General features: G+C 39.8%; 1 protein-coding gene across 1 annotated transcript in view; it reads right to left on the bottom strand.

Moving 5' to 3' along the window:
• The window catches only part of kcnh1a (potassium voltage-gated channel, subfamily H (eag-related), member 1a), a 276,378-nt gene that overhangs the window by 92,149 nt on the left and 158,909 nt on the right, over nt 1-25,320 (bottom strand). The window contains exon 11 of the mRNA XM_072266862.1: nt 18,605-18,801. Coding sequence (XP_072122963.1) covers nt 18,605-18,801 — 197 coding nt within the window. The remainder of the gene's footprint in view (nt 1-18,604; nt 18,802-25,320) is intronic.

A 25,320-nucleotide genomic window follows, 5' to 3' on the forward strand; every position in this document is an offset into this window, starting at 1 on the left:
CTATGCCACATGCTAACGAGCGCAAGAATAGCATGATCAGGCATATTAATGTGTGGCTGAGAGACTGGTGTAGGGCACAGGGCTTCAGATTCCTGGATCATTGGACCCTATTCTGGGAGAGGTACGACCTGTACAAAAAGGACAGGTTACACTTGAACCGAAAGGGGTTCAATATCCTAGCAGGCAGGTTTAATAGAGCTGTTAGGAAGGGTTTAAACTAATTTGGCAGGGGGATGGGAACCGGACTGATAGGGCTGAGGAAGGGGAAAACAGAATGAAATCAAAGATAGAGTGCAGCAGACAGGATAGAAAGGACAGGCAGGAGATGAGGCATAATCACAGCCAGTGGGATGATTTACAGAGCAATAGAGATGTAGTGCAGTTAAAACAGAAAGCAACAAATACTGGAAAGAAAGTGTTGTATTTGAATGCACGCAGCATAAGAAATAAAATGGACGATCTTGAAATTCAGCTACAGATTGGCAAGTGTGACATTACGGCCATCTCAGAAACTTGGCTAAAGGATAGCTGCCATTGGAAATTGAATGTCCAAGGATATATGGTGTATCGGAAAGATAGGTTAGTAGGCAGAGTGGGTGGTATGGGCCTGTGTATAAGAAATGATATTAAATCATTAGAATGGAATGACATAGGATCGGAAGGTGTAGAGTCTCTATGGGTTGAGTTAAGAAATGGCAAGGGTAAAAGGACCCTAATGGCAGTTGTATGCAGTCCTCCAAACAGCAGCTAGGATGTGGATTACAAATTAAAGCAGGAGATAGAAAAGGCATGTCAGAAGGGCAATGTCATGGTAATCTTTGTGGATTTTAACATTAAAATGGATTGGGAAAACCAGGCCAGTACTGGACCTCAAGAGAGAGAACTTGTAAAATGTCTAAGGGATGGCTTTTTAGAACAGCTTGTTGTTGAGCCCACTAGGGGATCAGCTGTGCTGGATTGGGTGGTGTGCAATGATCCAGAGGTGATAAGAGAGCTTAAGGTTAAGGAACCATTAGGGAACAGTGATCGCAATATGATCGAGCTCACTTTGAAATTTGAGAAGGAGAAACTAAATCCCAGTGTGCTGGTATTTCAGTGGAATAAAGGAAATTACAATGGCATGAGAAGAGAACTGGCCAAGGTTGACTGGAAAGGGACACTAGCAAGAAGGACAGCAGAGCAGCAATGACTGGAGATTCTGCAAAAAATTAGGGAAGTGCAAGACAGATATATTCCAAATAAGAAGAAATTTTTGAATGGAAGAAGGACGCTACTGTGGCTGACAAGTGAAGTCAGAGCCAAAGTAAAAGCAAAAGAGAGGGCATACAAGGATGCCAAAGCTAGTGGGAAGATAGAAGATCGGGAAGCTTTTTAAAAATTGCAAAAGGAAACTAAGAAAGTCATTGAGAAGGGAAAAATAAATTATGAAAGGAAGCTGGTGACTAATATCAAAGAAGATACTGAAAGCTTCTTCAAGTGTATAAAGGGTAAAAGTGAGTCAAGGGTAGATATAGGACCAATAGAAAATGATGCTGGAGATATTGTACTCAGAGATACAGAGATGGCAGAGGAACAGAATGCATATTTTGCATTAGTCTTCACAGTGGAAGACATCTGCAGTATACCAGACATTCAAGAGTGGCAGGGAAGTGAAGTATGTGCAGTGAAAATTACGACTGAGAAGGTGCTCAGGAAGCTTAATGGTCTGAGGATGGATAAATCTCCTGAACCTAATGGAATGCACCCTCAGGTTATGAAGGAAGTAGCTGGAGAGATTACAGAGGCATTAACAATGATCTTTCAAGAATCAATAGATTCTGGCATTGTACCAGATGACTAGAAAATTGCAAATGTTACTCTGCTATTTAAGAAGTCTGACATCAGTGGTTGGGAAGTTGTTGGAATCGATAGTTAGGGATGAGATTATGGTGTACCTGGAGGCACATGACAAGATAGGCCAAAGCCAGCATAGTTTCCTGAAAGGAAAATCCTACCTGACAAACCTAGTGCAATTCTTTGAGGAAATTATAAGCAGGGTATACAAAGGAGATGCAGTAGACATGGTGTATTTGGATTTTCAGAGGGTCTTTGACAAAGTGCCACACATGATGCTGCTTAGCAAGATAAGAGCCCATGGAATTACAGGGGAGTTACTAGCATGGTTGGAGCATTGGCTGGTTGGCAGAAAACAGAGAGTGGGAATAAAGGGATCCTATTTGGCTGGCTGCCGTTTTCCAGTGGAGTTCCACAGGGGTCGGTGTTGGGACCACTGCTTTTTACGATGTATACCAATGATTTGGACTATGGGATTAATGGATTTGTGGCTAAATTTGCTGATGATACAAAGATAGGTGGAGGAGCGGGTAGTGTTGAGGAAACAGAGAGCCTGCAGAGAGACTTAGATAGTTTAGGGGAATGGGTAAAGAAGTGACAAATGAAATACAATGTTGGAAAGTGTATGGTCATGCACTTTGGTGGAAGAAATAAATGGGCAGACTATTATTAAATGGGGAGTGAATTCAAAATGCAGAGTTGCAAAGAGACTTGGGAGTCCTTGTGTAGGATACTCTAAAGGTTAACCTCCAGGTTGAGTCAGTGATGAAGAAGGCGAATGCAATGTTGGCATTCATTTCTAGAGGTATAGAATATAAGAGCAGGGATGTGATGTTGAGGCTGTATAAGGCACCTGTGAGACCATACTTAGAGTATTGTGTGCAGTTTTGGGCTCTTTATTTTAGAAAGGATATACTGACACTGGAGAGCCTTCAGAGAAGATTCACGAGAATGATTCCAGGAATGAAAGATTTACCGTATGAGGAACGTCTGGCAGCTCTTGGGTCGTATTCCCTGGAGTTCAAGAGAATGAGAGGGGACCTCATAGAAACATTCCTAATGTTAAAAGGCCAGAGCAGAATAGATATGGCAAAGTTATTTCCCATGGTAGGGGAATCTAGGACAAGAGGGCACGACTTCAGGATTGAAGGATGTCCATTTAGAACAGAAATGCAGAGAAATTACTTTATTCAGAGGGTGGTAAATCTGTGGAATTTGTTGCCGCAAGCGGCTGTGGAGGCTAAGTCACTGAGTGCATTTAAGGCAAAGATAGATAGGTTCTTGATTAGCCAGGGCATCAAGGGGTATGGAACGAAGTCAAGGGAGTGGGAACGACTGAAAGAATTGGATCAGCCCATAATTGAATGGCGGAGCAGACACGATGGGCCAAATGGCCTACTTCTGCTCCTGTATCTTATGGTCTTATACACAGAGAAGTGTTCCTATAGGATGTTTTCTTTCATATTAATCCAATTTATTGGTATGGACAGAGGAACTCACTATGATTATTTTATGGCTAATGCCAAAATTAGACTTGGGGATGGACAACACCCCTGTAAAACAAAACAAATTTTGTCATCTTTTATTTTTAGCCAATCAGTTCTTTGATCAATGATGTCACCATATCAACTGCGTTGGCAGTCATAGCAAAGACTCACTCTGTGTTTCATGATAAACTTATTGTGATGCTCGGACGCGAGGGTTTTGCGTACTCTTGTTCCCCCGATCAGGAACATGTAATGATTAAGTAACAACCATTTTAATGTCAGGAGAGTTCACCGTTATCCTAAATGCATTCTTATGCCACCAAAAGCCGAAGGTAATCATGCACTCGAGATATTGAATGTTGTCATCACCAAACAAGAAATAGCCCACCCCAATGCATTTCATAGTCGGGGACCTCATTCAGGTTCATTTGAAGAAATCTTTGCCCAATTATTATCAGCATATAACCTGTAGCCCCAGGGGTCCCAACACACTTGACCACTGCTATACTAGGATAAGGAATGCCTACCGTTCCATACCTCGAACGCATTTCAGGAATTTGATCACTTGTCTGTCCTCCTCCTACCTGACAGAGGCCAAGGAGCAAAGCTCCAGAGATAAGGACAACAAAGAGGTGGTTGAGGGGGGCAGAAGTGCGGCTAAGGGATTGCTTCCAGTCAGTGGACTGACCACATTCTAGGACTGATCAGAGGATCTGAATGAATACACCATGGTTGTAATATTTGTAAATATTTTGCTTGATTAAGCATTCTTTGTTAGTTTAAATAATTTATATGCAAAAGTACGAGAATGATAAGCGTTATTATCCCAGCATGTCATATATGTGTGCACTTCACTTAAAAGTAAAACTAAACTAATACACGCATCTCTCGGCTCCATGTTTTTCTTCAATTACTTTCATGTTTTAAAGTTACAAAACAACAGAGGAGGAAACCAGAGGTCTATGTGCCAGTCTCATCAGGGGGTCAGAAGTAGGGAGTCATCAACTTTAAATTCCTGGGTGTTACGATTTCAGAGGACCCAGCAGGCAAGTGCAATTACAAAGAAAGCATGACAGCACCTGTACATCCTTTGAAGTTTGTGATGATTTGGCATGACATGTAAAACTTTGACAGCTTCTAGAGATGTAGTGGAGAGTATATTGACTGGTTGTGTCAAGGTCCAGTCTGGAAACACCAGTCCCCTTGAATGGAAAATCCAATGAAAAGTACTGGGTATAGCCAGTCCATCAGGGGTAAAGCCCTCCCCACCATTCAGCACATCTGCATAGAATGCTGTCACAGCAAAGCAGAATTCATCATCCCCGAATCCCCACGATCTAGGCCATGCCATCAGAAAAGAGGGTACAGAAACCTCAGGACCCATGCCACCAGGTTCAGCTTCAGTTATTACCCTTCAACCATCAGGCTCTTGAACTAGTGGGGATAACTTCACTTGCTGCATCACTGAATTATTCCCACAACCTATGGACTCACTTTTAGGACTCTTCATCTCATTTTCCTCAATGTTTATTGCTTAGACTTGCTTTTTTTTTGCTTTTGTATTTACAGTTTGCTGCCTTTTGCATATTGGTTGTTTGTCCATCCTGTTGGGTGTGGTCTTTCATTTTGTTCTATTATGTTTCTTGGATTTACTGTGTCTGACAGCAAGAAAACGAATCTCAGGGTCATATAGGGTGACGTAAATTTACTTCAAACTTTTGAAATAAAGGATTGAGTAGTGTGTAGCTCAATTGGTTATGAACATCTGAAGAATGTATAATGATTAGTATTTTATATATCCAAGTAAGGAATGTAAAAGTCTACAAGCTTTCAATTACGCAAACCGAAGGGTCTTGGCCTGAAACGTCAACCGTACCTCTTCCTAGAGATGCTGCCTGGCCTGCTGCGTTCACCAGCAACTTTGATGTGTGTTGCCCAAGCTTTCAATTAGTCAGTATTTGCATAAATGATGAATTCTGAGCTGATGTTTTAGAACAGTTTCAGGACAGGGGCTGAACTGTTCTTCTTGTGAACACGTAAATCAACAGTGATTTAGAAATGAGTGGAAATTGTCAGAGTCTAGTTGCAGGCTAATACTGAAGTCATTTTTAAAGACAGTTTTTTTCATAAAAGATAACACTATCTAGCTAAGGTGTAAATTGCAATTCTCAATAATATTTAGTTCTGATTGTCCCCAAGTCCATGTATTTTCAGGCGGCCATGCGAAAACATGAGCCAGAAATCCTCCAGTCATAATCACCTGACAGAGAAATGAGAAGGAAAAGGTGCTGCAAAACACAGCAGGTATAGCAGTTCTGTGCAGAGGGCAATATGATTAACATTTCAACTCGATCACCATTCATCGGCAATGCGGAAAGTTAAGCCTGAATCAAGTTTTAAGAGGAGACATGACTAAATAAAATTTATGGGGTGTAAGTTGCATTGGTGTTTCCATAACAGGCTGTGATGCAGCCAGTCAATATACTCTCCACTTCACATCTACAGAAGTTTGTCGAAGTTTTAGATGTCATGCCAAATCTTCGCAAACTCCTAAGGAAGTAGAGGCACTGCCATGCTTTCTTTGTAATTGCACTTACGTGCTGGTCCAGGACAGGTCTTCAAAATTAATGTCACCAAGGAACTTAAAGTTGCTAACCCTCTCCATCTCTGATCCTCCAGTGAAGACAGATCATGGGCTTCTGGTTTCCTTCTCCTGAAGCCAATAATCAGCTCCTCGATCTTGCTGACATTGAGTGAGAGGTTGTTGTTATGATCCAACTCAGCCAGATTTTCAATCTCCCTCCTTTTTGATGATTCATCACCACCTTTGATTCAGCCTGTGACAGTGGTGCCATCAGCAAACTTGAATATGGCATTGCAGCTGTACTTAGGCACACAGTCATAAGTATAAAATTATAAAGTGAGTAGAGCAGGGGACTAACCACACAGCTTTATGGTGTACTGTACTGACGGAAATTGTGGAGGAGATGGTGTTGCCAATCCAAACTGACTGTGGTCTACAAGTGAGGAAATCCAGGATCCAATTGCACAAGGAGGTATTGACGCCAAGTTCTTGGACCTTGTAGATTAATTTGAGGGGATGATGGTAGTTGAAAAAGAGCATCCTGATGTATGCAGCTTTGTTGTCCAGATATTCCAGGATTGTGTGAAGAGCCAACGAGATGGCATTTGCTGTGGACCTGGTGCGACGTTAAGCAAATTGGAACAGATCCAAGTTGCTTCTTAAGCAGGAGCCGATACGTTTCAGCATCAACCCTATCAGTGTGGATGCAAGTGCTACTGGGCGACAGTCATTGAGGCAGGTCACCACGCTCTTCTTAGGCACCGGTTCACTTGAAGCCTGCTTGAAGCAGGTGGGTACCACACACTGCCAGAGTGAAAGGTTAAAGATCTCAGGGCAGACACCAGCCAGTTGATCAGCACAGTTCTTTAGTACTTGAATTGCCTAGGGATAGTGGACTATGGACCAAGAACTGGGCTATGGGATTAATATAGAAAGGTTCCTACTATACAGTATGGGTAAATTAGAATGAATGGCCTATTTCTATACTGTACAATTCTATTTTAAAATGCATACTAAGTCCTTAAGGGCTCAACAATGAATCCAACAATTTCAGATAATCAGCCATTCCAATCTTGTCTTTCCGCATTCATTTTGTTTTTTTTCACCCATCTCCTCTTTTTCAGTTTTCATTAACCTCCTTTCATTTACACCTCTTCCAGACAAATTTTACTATTCTTTTCCAGTAGTCTCTACTATGACTTCTCTCATTTAATCTCTCCTAGTTTTCTTTACTTTTCTTCCCTCCACCCCTCCCTCTTTCTCAGCATTTTAAACTTGTTTTATAACTAATTGATGAAAGATAATCACATTATAGGTCATTTCAGCTTATCATTCTCTGCAGATGCTGCACAGCCCACTGAACATTTTTCTGTTTTTATTTCAGAAGTACAGCATCTGCAGTATTTTTGATGATCTAACAAGAAGCTTGGAAAGCACTACCCCCGTGGATGCAAAAACCTTACGTCTTATTTTATTGAGAAGTACACAGCAATACCAACAACTGCATATTTCCTTTTAACCATCCCTAGTTGCAAATATATCACTTTCCCTTTACTGTCACTGAGTCTAAAAGAAACTTTGATCCAACAGCACAGTAGGAGTATCTTCACCAGAGGTACTACAGTTGTTCAAGAATTGCAGCTCACCATCAATTTCTTAAGGGCAAGTTGATGCTTTTAAACAGAAGACAAAGCGTAACACTGAAAACATACCCATTGCCAAATGACTCCACCTTATTCTTCAGACCTTTGCTCGAGTGCAAAGGATTAAAACATTACATCCTGTTTTACTTTTAAAACACCATATAATATACTGCAGTCAATGGATATTTTTGGAAGAAAGTGCGAACTACAGATTTTTGCTTGAAATTTTTTGTCTGATGCTCGGTAGTGAATTACATTAATTACACAGAAAAATCAAGTAGGAGGCTTATGTCATGTCGCAACATGAGCAGTGAGAACAAAGAGCCCATAACACTATCCGGAATATCTATGCTTCAGCTTTCATGAAAGTTAGGTATCCACCCATTGATTATTTAAGTCACACACACACACACACAAACCTGCCTTTAACTGGGCATCGTAAGGTATCAAGCAGATTTGCTGGTGTGTGGGTCTGTAGTGACAGACAGAGTTAAGGCTTCAATCTCTCACCTTTCATCAGAAGTGAACGGAAGAAGTTCAGAACTGTTTGATTAAAGGTCATTAATCTGTAATGTTAACTTTGCTTCTCTCTGCACAAATGGACCAGAACTTGTTGAGTACTTGGAGAAGATGGTCTGCTTTCAGTTCAAATATCTAGGATCACCGGTGTTCTGCTGTTCTCTCATTTTATTACAGAATTAGTTCTTTAAAACAGAAATTGGCTCAGCACTAGAGATCTGTATAGAGACAACATTATCAACTCCCTGATCTGTCTGCATAAATCAAAAGAATACATGTTAGATACTGACAAAATAGTTTATATAAGTACTCTGGTGGACTACCCTTACTTATGGGTAAGGGTAATCCAGCAAACTACTGATAACTGAAGCTGAAACTAACTTACTCAGTAAAGTGTAAACTCAGTGCGGGAGAAAGCTCGATTCTTACTTTTGAAAAATAGTTAATTATCTCAGACTGTATTTGGGATTTCTTGTATTGTCAAATTGATGGGATCCTGGTATGTAGACTGGCATTATACATTGCATGAAAATGAACAAGAGTTGCTGCTGCTTGAAGATTCTCTGGCAGAAAAGCAGAGCCCTTCAGAGTTAAACTGAAGACAATTGGGACAAGAGGGTGGGCAGTGTATTTCTCATCACTCAAGTTATATTTTCTTGTCATATGCACCACTCAATGGACGAAAAATACACCTGCAAAACTGACGAAAATTGTACACAACAAAATTTCAATATTTTTCCTTCGTGTCTGTTAAGAATATTGTCAACTGGTTTCAGATTGGAAGAGTTGTAGAAAGTAATGTTTTGCTCTGAAGCTATGTGGTTTTGGGAAAACAGATGTAGGGTGAAATTAAATTTGCTGTATAATATACACATTCAATAAGTCTCTTTAGACAACAATGGCTGAGGTTCAGACATGGAGTACAACTTTATAAAATCTTTGAATTATGTTTATCTGGATCTCAAATCAATAAATATGCAATAACAATAGATATTTTGCTGCTGTATATGTAGAAGAATATTGCTACAACTCTGCCCTTCAAACGCTTTCCTTAATCATCTTGCTTAATTGCTTTCTTGCTGAAAATTTGGCTCTAATAATCAAATGATGCTGGATTTACCTTAAATCTAAAAATTGTTTCATGGCATGGATTCAAACTTAGGGCAAAGCAGTAACAATAGATAGGAAGCATGAACTGGCAAAGGCAGTATCACTAAAAAAAGATGATTAGGTGAGGGGAAAAGTATTTGAAGAGGAAAATGTCACAACCATCTTTTCCCCAGGTTTGTGGGATGTGTGAAGGGTATCTCTGTAAAACAGAAAGGATAAAAATTGCAGTTCTTTTGCATCAACAGGCAATAAGCCATATCACTGCACTGCAGGAGAGAAAAGAAAGATTTATAGAGTAGCAACTGCACCAGTCGTAAATGCAATCAAAGCCTCAGCTCTGATATTGCATCCTCTGCTCACATTTTATTACAAGGCAAGTAAATGGCTCCTTTGGTATTTATTGCATGCTGAGAATACAACATTATATTTTCTACATTGCAGAATAGCTGAATTCCTAACAGGCAGAGAGGTTTTAAATATAAATGCAATTTCCTTTACTTCCCTTTTCTGCATTAAAAATTTAAACAAAATCTTACTTGATTTTGCCTGTGAAAGGAATTTCACATTTTAACTGTGTTACAAATCATATGAAATACAACATTCAGCAGAGTTACAAAGTAGCAGGAGGTATCTTCTATATTTGTAATTATCACTAATGAAATGTTATTTTCATGCGTGTACTATATAGTCCAGTCACTACAAAAATATATCGATATTTATAAATTTCTAATAATGGTATACATTAACTTTTTTTAAAAAAATACTACAGGTTAAATTATGGCAAATCATTAGTCTTTTTCCGCAAGTTTTCATTTCTGAAAGATGCATGAACAGTACCTCATTCCATTACTTTTAATTTTGTAATTTATAGTAATTTTATGTCTTGCCACTGAACTGCTACTACTAAACAACAAGCTTCAGTGATAACAGACGTTACTCTGATCATTACACCTAATTTATGAGTAAAACTAGCAAGCTTTGTGCATTGCAATAATACAGTCGAGGCGATGTGGAAAATTACCGATTGGATTGTGAAGCTCCATGTTGAAAGGAGCTGAGATGACCATCTTCTTAAAAAAAATCATATCATCAAAGGCAGTGATAATAAACCTGATTCTGACCTCAGCACTTTGTCGCCCTTTGTGCAATCATATTGTTGATATCAACCAACAAATTATTTGTCTCCAAGGAAAGCCTCTTAAAATTGTTGCGTTTGATCAAACCCCCATTAGACCATAAGGCATTAAATCAGAGGTTCTCATTTTTTTATACCATAGACCAATACCATTAAACATAGACCAATACCCCGCCCTAAGACACAAGAGCAGAGGCTATTTGGTCCATCAAGTCTGCACTGCCATTCCACCATGGCTGATCCCTCTCAACCCCATTTCCCTGCCTTCTCCCCGTAACCTTTGATGCAATGATTAATCAAGAACCTATCAATCTTTGCCTTAAATATACCCAATAAATTGGCCTTCACAGCCATCTGTGACAAAGAATTCCACAGATTCACCACCATCTGACTAAAGAAATTCTTCCTCATCTCTGTTCTAAACAGATGTCCCTCTATTCTGAGGTTGTGCCCTCTGGTCATAGACTCCCCCACTATGTGAAGCATCCCCTCCATAACCACTCTATCCAGGCCTTTCAATATTCAATAGGTTCAATGAGATTCCCCCTCATTCTCCAAAATTCCAGAGCCCAGAGCCAGTAAATGCCCCTCGTATGTTAACCATTCATTCCTGTGATAATTCTCGTGAACCCCCTCTGCAGTCCCTCCAATGCCAGCACATCTTTTCATGGATACATGGCCCAAATCTGCTCACAATACTCCAAGTGCAGACTGACCAGTGCCTTATAATTAAACACAGAATAGTACAGCACAGGAACAGGCCCTTCAGCCCATGATGTTTGTGCTGACCATCATACCAATTTAAACCAAACATTTGACTGCATGTGGTCTGTATCCCTCCCTCAATTCCCCGCCTGTTCCTCTATTTTTCTAAATGTGTCAAGACACTGCTGTCAAATCTGTTTTGACCACTTCCCCCAGCAGCTCATTCAAGGGAATATCGCTCTGTGTGAGAAGACCTGCCTTGTAGATCTCTTTTAATCTTTTCCCCAAGTTATGTTAAATCTAGAATTTGATATTTTCACCTTGGGAGAAAAAAAACCATTTCTGCTATGACTCTCAAAATGTTATATATTCTCTTAAGTCACCCCTCAGCCTCTGACACTAAAACAACCCAAGACTGTCTAAATATTTCCTTATCGCTAATACTCTGTAATCCTGGCAACACACTGGTGAACCTCTTTTCCACCCATCCAAAGTCTTCACTATCATTTCAGTAATGTGGTGACCAGAACCACACACAACACTCCTCATGTGACCCAACCGAAGTTTTATGCAGCTGCAACATTTCTTCCCAAATTTATATCCTAGAAGTCCTAGAAGTAATCCTTGTGGAAAACCACTAATCAGAAACCGCCAGTCAAAATTCGACTTTTCCACCACTACATTCTGTCAGAATCACAATCAGGTTTACTAAGATCGACAAATATTTTGAAATTTGATGTTCTGCAGCAACAGTACAGTGTAATACATAAAAATTACTACAAATTACAAAAACAAATAAATAGCCCAAAAGAGGGATAATGAAGCAGTGTACATGGGCTTGTGGACTGTTCATTCAGAAGTCTTATAGCCAAGGGGAAGAAGCTGTTTCTAAAACTCTGAGTGTGGGTCTTCAGGCTCCTGAGCCTCCTCCCCAATAGTAGCATTGTGAACATAGCATGTCCTTGATGGTGAGGGTCTTTGATGAGACATACTGCCTTCACGAAACACCTCTTGAAAATGTCCTCAATGGACAGACTTGTGCTCATGATGAGCTGTAGCCTTTATTGATCCTGTACACCTTCAATGGCCAAACCAATATTCAGTCCAATTTACCACGTCTCCATGGATCCTACAGGGCTTAACCGTCAGGATCAGGCTGCCATGAGGGACCTCGGGATAAGATCAGGTTTAAAACATGCGTTGCCATATCCTCATCAATCACCGCCATTACCTCCTCAAAATTCTCAACCATTGGTTAAACATGACATGCCCTGCACAAAGCCATGCTGTCTATCCCTAATAAATAGATGCTCTTCCTGGTATGAGTTGATTCTATCCCTAAGAATAGAGCTTTTGGCTTTGGAGAAGGATGAGAGGAGACTTAACAGCTGTACAAGATGGTATGAGCAGAGAAAAGTGGCCAGCAAGCACCATTTTCCCAGTGTGGCATTGGCTAATACAAGGAGGCATTCGTCAAAGGTGATTAGAGGAAAATGTAGAGGAGAACCTCATAAATATTTTATTTTTTAATTACACACAGAGCATAGTAAGTGCATGCATAGCACTGCCGGCAGTGCACCAAGGCAGATACATTAGGGACACTTAACAGACTATAAGATAAACACATGTATGAAAAAAATAGAGGGCTCTGTGGGAGGGAAGGGTTACATTGATCTTGAAGCGGTTGCAAGTTCAGCAAAACATCGTGGGCTGAAATTCCTGCCTTGTGCTGTACTGTTCTATAAAACTTCTCCAAAGTGTTCCCCCTACCACTGATGCAAGGTTCACAGGTGTATCATTTATATATTAAACAACAGGAGATATTATATGGAGACTGGTAAATTGATGGCTGATGCCCACAACATGGGTGCACATAGAGCCAACTGTGTATGGCCAAAGATGGCCCAGTTCCTTTCAACCCAGTACTTCACAATCCAATCAGCACGTTTTCCACACCACCTGGACTGTTCACTTGTAATGCACAAAGCTGGTTAATAGCCCAGAAGAAATGTCTACCCAACATGTAGGCCACTTTACAGCACTCCAGCTATTTACGTAGAACTGGTAAACTGGGAAATACCTCAGAGTGGGTCGTTACTTTTAAATATGGTGCTGCTTTGGGGACTTCATTTGCCACTTGTTGCCTCTTTGCTGCATTGCTGCTTTAGGAGAAATTAAAGTTTAGAAGTTTCTACTTCCTTATTGGATGCAGCAGATTTCCAATATGAGAACATAGAACTGTATAGCATTAGACAGGCACTTGGACCACGATATTGTGCCAATCTGGATGTTAGTACATGCTGCGTCCTCCTCCTGTGTATCATCTATATGCCTCCATCCCCTCAATATTCCTGTGTCTATGTAAAAGCCAATTAAACTACAGCAAACTACCTGTTTCCACGACTACCCCTGTAAACACCTGGCACCTTTCACTCTTTACATAAAAGATCTAGCGCTCGCATTGCTTTTAAACATCCCCGTTCCACCCACCCATCCCCAAATCTTAAAAAGTGTCCTCTGGTGTTTGATATTTCAACCCTAAGGGAAAGATTCTGACCATCTGCCCTATCTAAAGGTTTGTCTAACCTTTCATTGTAGTTCATATTTCTGAACCTAGAAAACCTCTTCTGCACCCTTTCCAGTGTCCACATCCTTCCTACAGGAAGGATTATACAGGGAATTATAGACTGGTTAGCCTGATGTCAGTGGTGGGAAAGATGCTGGAGTCAATTATAAAAGATGAAATTACGACACATTTGGATGGCAGTAAAAGGATAGGTCCGAGTCAGCATGGATTTACGAAGGGGAAATCGTGCTTGACTAATCTTATGGAATTTTTTGAGGATGTAACTATGAAAATGGACAAGGGAGAGCCAGTGGATGTAGTGTACCTGGACTTTCAGAAAGCCTTTGATAAAATCCCACATAGGAGATTAGTGGGCAAAATTAGGGCACATGGTATTGGGGGCAGAATACTGACATGGATTGAAAATTGGCTGGCTGACAGAAAACAAAAAGTAGCAATTAATGGGTCCCTTTTGGAATGGCAGGCGGTGACCAGTGGGGTACTGCAGGGTTCATTGCTGGGACCGCAGATGTTTACAATATACATTAATGATTTAGATGAAGGGATTAAAAGTAACATTAGCAAATTTGCAGATGACACAAAGCTAGGTGGCAGTGTGAAATGTGAGGAGGATGTTATGAGAATGCAGGGTGACTTGGACAGGCTGGGTGAGTGGGCGGATGCATGGCAGATGCAGTTTAATGTGGATAAATGTGAGGTTATCCACTTTGGTGGTAAGAACAGGAAGCCAGATTATTATCTAAACGGAGTCAAGTTAGGAAAAGGGGAAGTACAACGAGATCTAGGTGTTCTTGCACATCAGTCACTGAAAGCAAGCATGCAGGTGCAGCAGGCAGTGAAGAAAGCTAATGGCATGCTGGCCTTTATAACAAGGGGAATTGAGTATAGAGCAAAGAGGTCCTTCTGCAGCTGTACAGGGCCCTGGTGAGACCACACCTTGAGTATTGTGTGCAGTTTTGGTCTCCAAATTTGAGGAAGGACATTCTTGCTATTGAGGGAGTGCAGCGTAGGTTCACAAGGTTAATTCCCGGGATGGCGGGACTGTCATATGTTGAAAAGTTGGAGCGACTGGGCTTGTATACTCTGGAATTTAGAAGGATGAGAGGGGATCTGATTGAAACATATAAGATTATCAAGGGATTGGACACGCTGGAAGCAGGAAGCATGTTCCCGCTGATGGGTGAGTCCAGAACCAGAGGCCACAGTTTAAGAATAAGGGGTAGGCCATTTAGAACGGAGCTGAGGAAAAACTTTTTCACCCAGAGAGTGGTGGATATGTGGAATGCTCTGCCCCAGAAGGCTGTGGAGGCCAAGTCTCTGGATGCTTTCACGAAAGAGATGGATAGAGCTCTTAACGATAGTGGAATCAAAGGCTATGGGGATAAGGCAGGAACTGGATATTGATTGTGGATGATCAGCCATGATCACAGTGAATGGCGGTGCTGGCTCAAAGGACCGAATGGCCTACTCCTGCACCTATTGTCTATTACAATGGACAACCAGAACTGCACACAATACTCCAGTGTGGTCAACTAAAATTTCAAATAGCTGCTACACGATCTCTTTATTCCTACACTCAACACTCCTAGCAATGAAGGCAAGAATGCCATACTCCTTTCCACCTTTTCCATTTGCATCAACACGCTCAGTAAGCTACGGACGGGAACTGGAACTAGTGGACATAGCTTCAAGATTTGATCATGGAGGGCAGGGGGAGGAAGTAGATTTAGGACGGAGTTGAGGAGAAACTGCTTTCCTCAGAAAGTACTGAATCTGTGGAATTCTCTGCCCAAAGAAGCAGTAGAAGCTCCCTCATAGAATCACTTTTGTCTTGTAATCCCTGCTCGAGCTCTCGGGTCTTCTTTCACTAGTCTCTTAAATTTAAGCAATCTCCTCAAAAGAAAATTGGCAGGTCAATTTAACTACACTACTAAACTGTGGAACTCAATATCTAAAGCTATAAAGGGACGCAGACTCTGTTGACATTTTTATATGTCAGCTCAAAGCCTATTTATTTAACTTTGATTTTAACTCACATCATTTTGTCTTTTATTTTGATGTTTACACCTTGTCCCATTGTAAAGCACCTTGAGTTCAATCGCTTGTATGAGAAGTGCTCTATAAATAAGTTATTATCATTATTATTGAATATATTTAAGACATAGTTAGATAGGTTTGCATTGTATGGGAATTAGAGGTTAAAGGGAAAAGGAAAGTATGTAGAGTTGAGTCTATGGCAAGATCAGTCATGATCGTATTGAATGGCAGAGCAGGCTCGATGAGCCAGATGGCCGACTCCTGCTCTTATTTCTTATGTTCCTGTGGACCCCAAGATCCCTCTGTACCAGTGCCATTAAAGGGCCGACCATCAACAATTCTTCTGTCCATGTTGCTTCAAAGGTGGGGTTGGAGTTTTAAGGTCTGGAGCAAAACTGAGGTAATGACATAAATGTGTCCTTGTGGATTTATCCACCCTGCAAAGCCCTGCTACTATTACAGTATCCTCCTCAAAAGGAACTGCTTTTGCTACAGATAGTACAAGTGAAGCCAACTTCCACTACGCTTGTATTTCAGTGTTAGCCACACTAACTACGACCCAGGTTTGGTAGGCAAGTTTCAGAGAAACTGACCGTTTTCATTGACATTATCCCATTACCCTTACTGTAAGCTCTCCAATTGTGCATGCCCATTACAAAGTCATGGTCTATTGTTTTGGCATTCCACCTGACTGCCCCCGAAAATGGATTCCGCCAGTAAGGGAGCATGGAAGTTGCAACAATCCTTTACCGTTGTAATGGGAAATCTACAGGAACATGCTGGTTCTTCTTTTTACAGGAGAAGGAAGAGTTACATCAGTAATTTCAGTGGAGGGGAATTGTTGATAAGGGTCAACATAATTAACAGATAAATAAGATATATTTTTAAAAAACAATAAATATTGAGTTAATAGGGCAAGACAGACTCATTTTGGAAGTATTGACTAGTGAGGTTTATACTTATTTTACATTTTTGAACATCATGAATCAATACAAGTTTACAAAGAAGGCAAGAAGTTAGAAATTTTCAGTACTGAAGTAGATCTTAAGAGTGTCAAACTATCAGTGTGTATTCAGCTCTAAGCAGAAATAAATATTCTGTGCAGTCATTTAAGAAGCCTGTTCTAGACTTATAAGAAACAAGACATCTAGAGCACAACTGGTTGAAAAACAGTTCTCATTTTGGGAACTACATGTAATTTCTGATTGATACAAGTACTTCACATTAACATTTTAATCTGAGGATATGCTAGATATTCAATCTAATACATTCCATTTAATTACTTTCATACTCCTTAAACAAGTATTGCTCTCAGAAACATAAAACTTTAGTTTCTGCTACTTTTGGAAAATATATAATTATTAAATTGATACTATCTATTTTGTCTATAATTTGATCACACAATTAATTTTATAGACTAACATTTCAAATTAGCCTAATCTATTCATATTATATTTCTGTGTACATTATTTTAACATAGTCATTAACCAGTTATTTGAATGGACTAATACCCATACAATGTATTCCAGCACATGGTTTTTTTAAAGCGTGTCGCACCAGTCAGCCAGCCATTCTTGTCTGGCGCGTGGTGTCAGGATTGGTCTCCTTTGTATTAACCGGGTCACGAAATGAACGTTCTTGACTCAACCCTTGTTTTTTCACAAGGCCGAGTGGCTAACTCGACGCTCAACCCGGCACGGATGGAAAGCGTGCTTGGGAGCTGGCCCGAATTGGATTCGAACTCGGGAGCCTTCGCTCCGGAGTCCGGTGCTGATGCCATTGCATGGTGAGATGCTCAGGTTCTCTACTTCAATTTCTATGTTTTCGATATACCATGGTACGTGGCGGCTTGCAGGACTCTACGGTAGTGTAGCGGTTAGCACAGCTCGGGCATTCCGGAGTTCAGATTTCAATTACGGCACCATTCGGCAAGAAGTCTGTATGCTCTCCCTGTGGAATGCATGGGTTCCCCCCCCCCCCCGAGGTACTCCAATTTCCTCACACAGTCGAAAGACATATCAGTTAGTAGGTTAATTGTCCCGTGATTAGGTTAGAGTTAACGGGGCTTGTTGGGGTGGCTAGGGTGACGTGGTTCAAAGGGCTGGAAGGGCCTACTCCATGCTTAGATAGACAGACAGAAAGATCCCCCCTAAAAAAAAATCCATTTAAAAATAGGCATCTGGAAACAATTCATATAACTATCAAATCAGTTTTCTTTTTCCATGCATGGACTACGTAATATAATTCATTGCACTACTCGCTTTGTAATTGAATAAAATTAAGAATAGTTTGGATAATGTTTCAGGTAGAGATGCTTAAGCAGTTGTAAATAAACAGCACAGCAAGTAAAGTTTTGAGAAAAGTTCTTGGGAGGAAATACGAACCATTTTTTTTTGCCATAATGAGCCCAGGTATGTTAAATCCAGATATATATATATATATATTCATTCCAAATTTTGAACATTGCATCATCTTCATTCCATTTTTACCAAAATATAAACTGAAGGAAGTCAAATACATTTCACCCTATTCCATTATATTTTTACACTTAAAGATCATCTAATGTACATCTTAGTTGTCAAATATGCATCTTACTTACCAGATCAAAGTCACAAAAGGTCTAAATGCAATATGGTTAATTGCATAATAATGCTTAATAGCACTGAAACAAAATTGTTCCCTTCAGTTGTATCAGAGCAGTAAATCTTAAACTTGTTATCCAACATTTAATTCTAACTGTGATATTTTCTTCAATAAGTGTTAACATTACAAAAGCGTGTGAGTGTGATATAGGCCAACAGAAAATGCTGGCGGCATCAGAAAGCTGAAGGGCAAATCAAAACTATTTATAAAAATACAAAAGAAAGACTCAATTATTTTCCGAGTTTATATAGCACAGATGTTATTCCTTTTGAAGATGCAATTAAAGGAAAAGAGCTTGTTTATAATTAAAGGAAATCTTACCCTTTTCCGAAGATTATACGTCAATATAAGGTTCCTTGAAAAGGAGTTTGCAAAGGCTGTATAGAATTCCAGAACCTTCTGCAAGGCATCTCTTTTGATAACATGAAGATCACAATATGTCAAGGCTCTGACATTGACGCATGATTGAGCAAGGGTATTTTCCTTCCAGAAAACATCTCCAAAGACATCTCCTTTCCCTGGGCAAATAAAAAAATACAAAGGAGGGACAGATTCGGTTAGACATTTTTGCATGCAGAGACTTTTTTTTAAATTTCGTTTTCTTTCTGTAATGATATTTGTATGAAAATGCAAACACTCAAGACTCAATAATTTTAAAAAAACATATGTAATCTGTTAGGTAGTCAATATTTGTTAAAGTGATTAACAAACACTGTCAAATTTCATGATGCCAAATGGACAATCACTATGCGGTTATAATAAAAAAGTAGCATCATTTCATACACAATTTGCAATATATCATTAATAGGAGCATTTGAACAATAGGAATATTTTACTTGCTATATGCCTATTAACAATATAATAATTACTTGCTTACCCACACTGTACAGTTAGAAATTGACAAAGATTTACTGCAGATGATTTTGAGATTATATTCTAAACTAAAATACTAAGATACTTAGCACTGAGATCTGGGCCAGCTGAGACGAGGCTAAATTATGGGAAATACAAGAGTATTCCATATTAATTGGTGTGAGATGCAGAACAATAGTATACAAAACAAAAAATTTCACAATATATGCCTGTGATATTAAACCTGATTTTGATTCTGATTGATAGCATTAGCACTGGCCATGTTAGCAAGCCCAGGTTAGCAACACAGAACTAGACCAATAGGCTTGAAACACTGGTTCATATCCTGCTGTGCAGTTTGAGATTATTCTCCGGAAAAATCTGGAATAAAAAAATACCAGTTTGTCATAAACATCCCACCCACAGAGTCATATACAGCTTTTAGGAAACAATATCAGTAAAAAGGACTCAGCTGAGTTCATATTCCTGAGAGAGTACAAAAAAAAATTAATTTCATTGGAGTGCTCAAAATCATCAAGGGTCCAGACACAGTAAACAAAAGAGAACAGATTCCAGTTGTGGAAGGGCTGAGAACCAGTGGGCGCAGATATAGGGTGATTACAAAAAGGGCCAAAGTAGCTGGATGAGAAAAACAATATGCCAAAGCAACACACACAACACGTTGGAGGAACTCTGGCAGCATCTATGGAAAAAAGTAAACAGTTGACATTTCAGGCCGTGACCTTTCATCAGGACTCCTGACCTCCTGGTGGTAAAAAGGTCCCTTGACCTAACTGGCCCTTGCTGAGCAAGTCCTTCAGCAGACTCACTGTTTCTTCAACACTACCCGACACTACCCACACCCCCACCCCCACCCCACCTGATATTACCTTCCTGCTACAGCTTGGGTCACTACCAGTGCAAAAAGGAATTAGATGATTTACCTCGACTCAAACTCCTGAAAGAGGAAAGCAGACAATAAATGTCCAGCAATTAAGCCATCAACAGAAAAGTGTAAAGAGGTGTATGCACATTTCACACGTCCCCCTCTATGAAAAGTTATTTTCAACCTGCTCCAGCTGAAAAATTCTGGGATTAATAATGATCAGAATATCTGCTGAGTTTGATTTGATCTGGGAAAGTAGGTTGGTTATCACTAATCCCAACCAGAATTTTACTTATAACTGCATAGATTTATCACTGCATTGCAATATCAAACCAGTATTTATTTTGTGTAGCAGAATATTAATGATGTGAAGCAGCAGTACGACAATTTTGCTTTGAACTGCATTTTCAGTGGTAATGAAGACCCAAAGCTCAATGACAATATTCATATTAAAAAAGTCCTGTTAAGGTTAGTTTTTGTTGCATTTTGATGCCATATTTAAACTAATTTCAGTAATTGCAGTAGTAGTATTTTAAGCATGAAGGTAATTTGCTTAGTGTTTATGCTAGAGTTGTTTGGGAGGGTCGATACTGATTTGTCAAGGGAATGGGAACAGGAGTGAAAGTGCTGAGGTTGAGGAATTTGGTTTACAAACAGAGGCAGTGTGACTGCTAGCAATGAGAGGCTGATGATAGGGCAAAATTGCAGTTAACAAGATGAGTTACAATGTAAAAGGCAGACAAAATTGAAAAGGAAGAATACTGGACTGAAGGTTTTACATTCGAATGCGTACAGTATACGGAATAAGGCAGATGAACTTGTAAACACAGTTACAGATTGGCATTTATGATGTTATGGGCAACACTGAACCATGGCAGAAAGAAAATTATAGCTGGGAGTTTAATGTCCAAGGATACACATTGCATCAGAAGGAAAGGCAGGTAGGCAGAAGGGGTGGTGTTGCTCTGTTGGTAAAAAAAAATAAAATCAAACATTAGAAAGAGGTGACACAGGCTTGGAAGATGTTGAATCGTTGTGGGTAGAGCTAAGGAACTGCAAGGGTAAAAAGACCATGGGAATTATATACAGATTAACAAACAGTAGGAAGGATATGGCCTATAAATTACAATAGGAAATAGAAAACACATGACAAAAGGGCAATGTTACAATAGATCATGGGGGATTTCAATATGCAAGTAGACTGGGAAAATCAGGTTGGTGCTGGATCCCAAGAGAAGGAATTTCTAGAATACCTACAAAATGGCTTTTTGTTGAGCACACTAGGGGATCAGCTATCTGGACTGGGTGTTTTGCAATGCACTGGAATTGATTAGAGAGGTTATATGAAGGAATCTTAGTGGGAAAGTGATTGAATGCACCCTGAATTTTGAGAAGGAGAAGCTAAAGTCAAATGTATCAGTATTACAGTGGAGTAAAGGAAATTACAGAGGCATGAGAGAGGAGCTGGCCAAAATTGATTGGAAAAGAACAATGGCAGGGATGACGACAGAGCAGCAATGGCTGGAATTTCTGAATGCAATTCCAGAAGGCACAGGATATATATATACATCCCAAAGAAGAAGTATTCTAAAGGAAAGACGTCACAACCGTGGTTGACAAGAGAAGTCAAAGCCAACATAAAAGCGAAAGACGGGGTATGTAACAGAACAAAAATTAGTATTAGTGGGAAGTCAAAGGATTGCGAAGCTATTAAAAATCAACAGAAGGCAACTAAAGAAATCATTAAGGAGGAAAAGATGGAATATGAAAGTAAGCTAGCCAATAATATTAAAGAAAATATCAAAAGTTTCTTCAGATACATAAAGTGTAAAAGAGAGGTAAGAGAGGTGAGAGTGGAAAACGACACTAGAGAGGTAGCAATGGGGGTCAAGGATATGGTGGACGAACTGAATAGGTATTTTGCATCGGCCTTTGCTATGGAAGACACTAGCACCACACTGGAAGTTCAAGAGTGTAAGGGGGCAGAAGTGTGTGGAATTGCCATTACTAGGGAGAGGTTCTTGGGAAACTGAAAGGTCTGGAGGTAGATAAATCACCTGGACCAGATGGTGTACACCCCAGGGTTCTGAAAGAGGTGGCTGAAGAGGTTGTGGAGGCATTAGTAATGACCTTTCAAGAATCAGTAGATTCTGGAATGATTACAGAAGACTGGAAAATTACAAATGGCACACCACTCTTCAAGAAGGGAGAGAGACAGAAAAAAAGAAATTTTAGGGTTGTTAGTCTGACCTCAGTGGTTGGGAAGATGTTGGAGTTGATGGTTAAGGATGTGGTTTTGGGATACTTGGAGGCACATGATAAAATACGCCATAGTCAGCATGGTTTCTTTAAGGGAAAACCTTGCCTGACAAACTTTTTAGAATTCTTTGAAGAAATAACAAGCAGGATAGACAAGAGAGAATCAGTGGATGTTGTGTACTTAGATTTTTAGAAGGCCTTTGACAAGATGCCACACACAGGGCTGCTTAACAAGTGTCCATGGAATTACAGGAAAGATACTGGCATGGATAAAGCAGTGGGTGATTGGCAGAAGAAAAGATTGGGAATAAAGGGAGCCTTTTCTGGTTGGCTGCTGTTGACTAAGGGTGTTCCACGCGGGTCTGTGTTGAGACCAATTCTTTTTATGTTACATGTTAATGACTTGGGATTCAGAATCAGAATCAGGTTTATTATCATCGGCACGTGACGTGAAAATTGTTAGCTTAGCAGCAGCAGTTCAATGCAATACATAGTCTAGCAGAGAGAGAAAAAAATTAATAATAAATAAAGTAAATCAATTATGTATATTGAATAGATAATTTAAAAATGTACAAAACAGAAATACTGTATATTAAAAAGAAGTGAGGTAGTGTCCAAAGCTTCAATGTCCATTTAGGAATCGGATGGCAGAGGGGAAGAAGCTGTTCCTGAATCACTGAGTGTGTGCCTTCAGGCTTCTGTACCTCCTCCCTGCTGGTAACAGTGAGAAAAGGGCATGCCCTGGGTGCTGGAGGTCTTTAATAATGGATGCTGCCTTTCTGAGACACAACTTCCTAAAGATGTCCTGTGTACTTTGTAGGCTAGTGCCCAAGCTGGAGCTGACTAGATTTACAACCTTCTGCAGCTTCTTTCGGTCCTGTGCAATAGCCCCTCCATACCAGACAGTGATGCAGCCTGTCAGAATGCTCTCCATGGTACAACTATGGAAGTTTTTGAGTGTATTTGTTGACATGCCAAATTGCTTCAATCTCCTAATTAAAGTATAGCTGCTGTCTTGCCTTCTTTATGACTACATTAATATGTTGGGACCAGATTATGTTCCCTGATGGCTTGTCTTAGGTATATTTAAGGCACAGGTTGATAATTGATGGCTTTGTTGCAAAGTTTGCAAACAATACGAAGATAGGTGAAGGGGCAAGTAGTTTTGAGGCAGTAGAGAGGCCACAGAAGGACTTAGACAGATTGGGAGAATGGGCAAAGAAAAGGCAGATGGAACACAGTGTCAGGAAGTGTATGATCATGCACAATGGTAGAGGACAGAAAAGGATAGACCATATTTTTTAAAAATGGAGAAAGAAAATCAAAAATCCGAACAGGATTCCCCAAAGATAAATTTGCAAGTTGAGTTTGTGGTAAGGAAGAAAAATGCAAAGTTAACATTCAGTTGAAGATGACTAGAATATAAAAGCAAGGATATAATGTTCAGGCTTTATAAAGCACTGGTCAGGCCTCACTTGGAGTACTGTGAGCAGATTTGAGCTCCTTATCTAAGAAAGGATGTGCTGAGAAGGCTCAAAAGAGGATTATAAAAATGATTCCAGGATTGAATGGCTTGTCATACAAAGAGCATTTAATGGCTCTGGGCCTATACTCACTGGAACGCAGAAGAATGAGGAGTCACCTAACTGACACCTATCAAATGTTGAAAGGTCTCATTAGAGTGGATGTGGAGAGAATGTTTCCTGTAGTGGGACAGCCTAAGTCCAGAGGACACAGCCTCAGAATAGAGGGTTATCCTTTTAGAATGGAGATGAGGAGGAATTTCTTTAGCCAGAAAGTGGTGAATCTGAGGAATTTGTTGCCACAGACAGCTGTGGAGGCCCAAGTCTTTAGGTATATTTAAGGCACAGGTTGATAAATTCTTGATTAGTCAGGGCATGAAGGGATATGGGGAGAAGGCAGGAGATTGTGGCTGAATGGGAAAATTGGATCAGCCATGATGAAATGACAGAGCAGACTCAATGGGTCAAATGGCCTAATTCTGTTCCTATGGTCTTATGGTCTTATTTAGAGACACACCTAATTAAAAATGATTAACATTAGTAAGGATTTTGTGACAAGTGGTGATATGATGGTGCTCAGCATTGAACTCATTGAAAAATTGCCCCAAGAATTCAATGTTTTTTATATCATTTTTCAGCTCTAATACACATATAGAGGTTTTGTGATGACCAAGAATTGTGAAACATCCAAACAGGGAAAACAGGAAGTTAAAGCCTGTTGCTCAAAATATTAAAAGAGCCTGGATAATGATGAACTTTTTAAACTATTTTATAAGAAGTCAAGTTTAAGAAATGCATATGGATTAAACAAAAATTTGAAATGCCACAACAACATTTGTTGCTAAGAGTTTATAGTAACACAAAACAGAATAATCAGAATATAATACTTTCTTATTTTTAAATGAACTATACATCTCACACTTGTGAAATTAGATTTAAGGCTAGAGAGTTAATTATCATTAGCTGTAACTAAGTTTACTATTAACACCATTTACACTTCTTTCAACAGCACATACATTTTTGTTTACAGTGAGAATCGCACATAAACAGCTTGAAATTCTCATTAAATCACTGACTCCTGCTTTGATGCAGATAGCATTTTGTAGGAGCTGGCTTTACTTGACAATATTTTTCCTGCATCATTCCCCATTCTCCAAATGTCCTTTCATCAGGAGATCAGCAAGGCCCAGAAACCAGCAGGACTTAGGCGATATAATGTCTCTCCCTCTAAATGACCTTATATAATTACCATTGACTTCTCACATATTAAAAAAAAAGGTCACCACTTTATTTCCTATAGTTTCAGCAAAAATAGGTCTATGATGAAAGCCACACTATTCATGAGATAGGTATCTCACAAGCTTCTGACAAATTTTCACTTCCTGGGGGAAGGGTTCAATATTTGCCTCACTTCCACAGTCGCATATTTCAACAATAGAGAAGGTAGTAGTAGCTATATGACCGCTTTTTTCAAAGTTTCCACTTTATGCAACAAAGGGTTCTTTGTTTCAAGTTTT

This window comes from Mobula birostris, chromosome 8 (assembly GCF_030028105.1).
Source record: "Mobula birostris isolate sMobBir1 chromosome 8, sMobBir1.hap1, whole genome shotgun sequence".
Taxonomy (NCBI): domain Eukaryota; kingdom Metazoa; phylum Chordata; class Chondrichthyes; order Myliobatiformes; family Myliobatidae; genus Mobula; species Mobula birostris.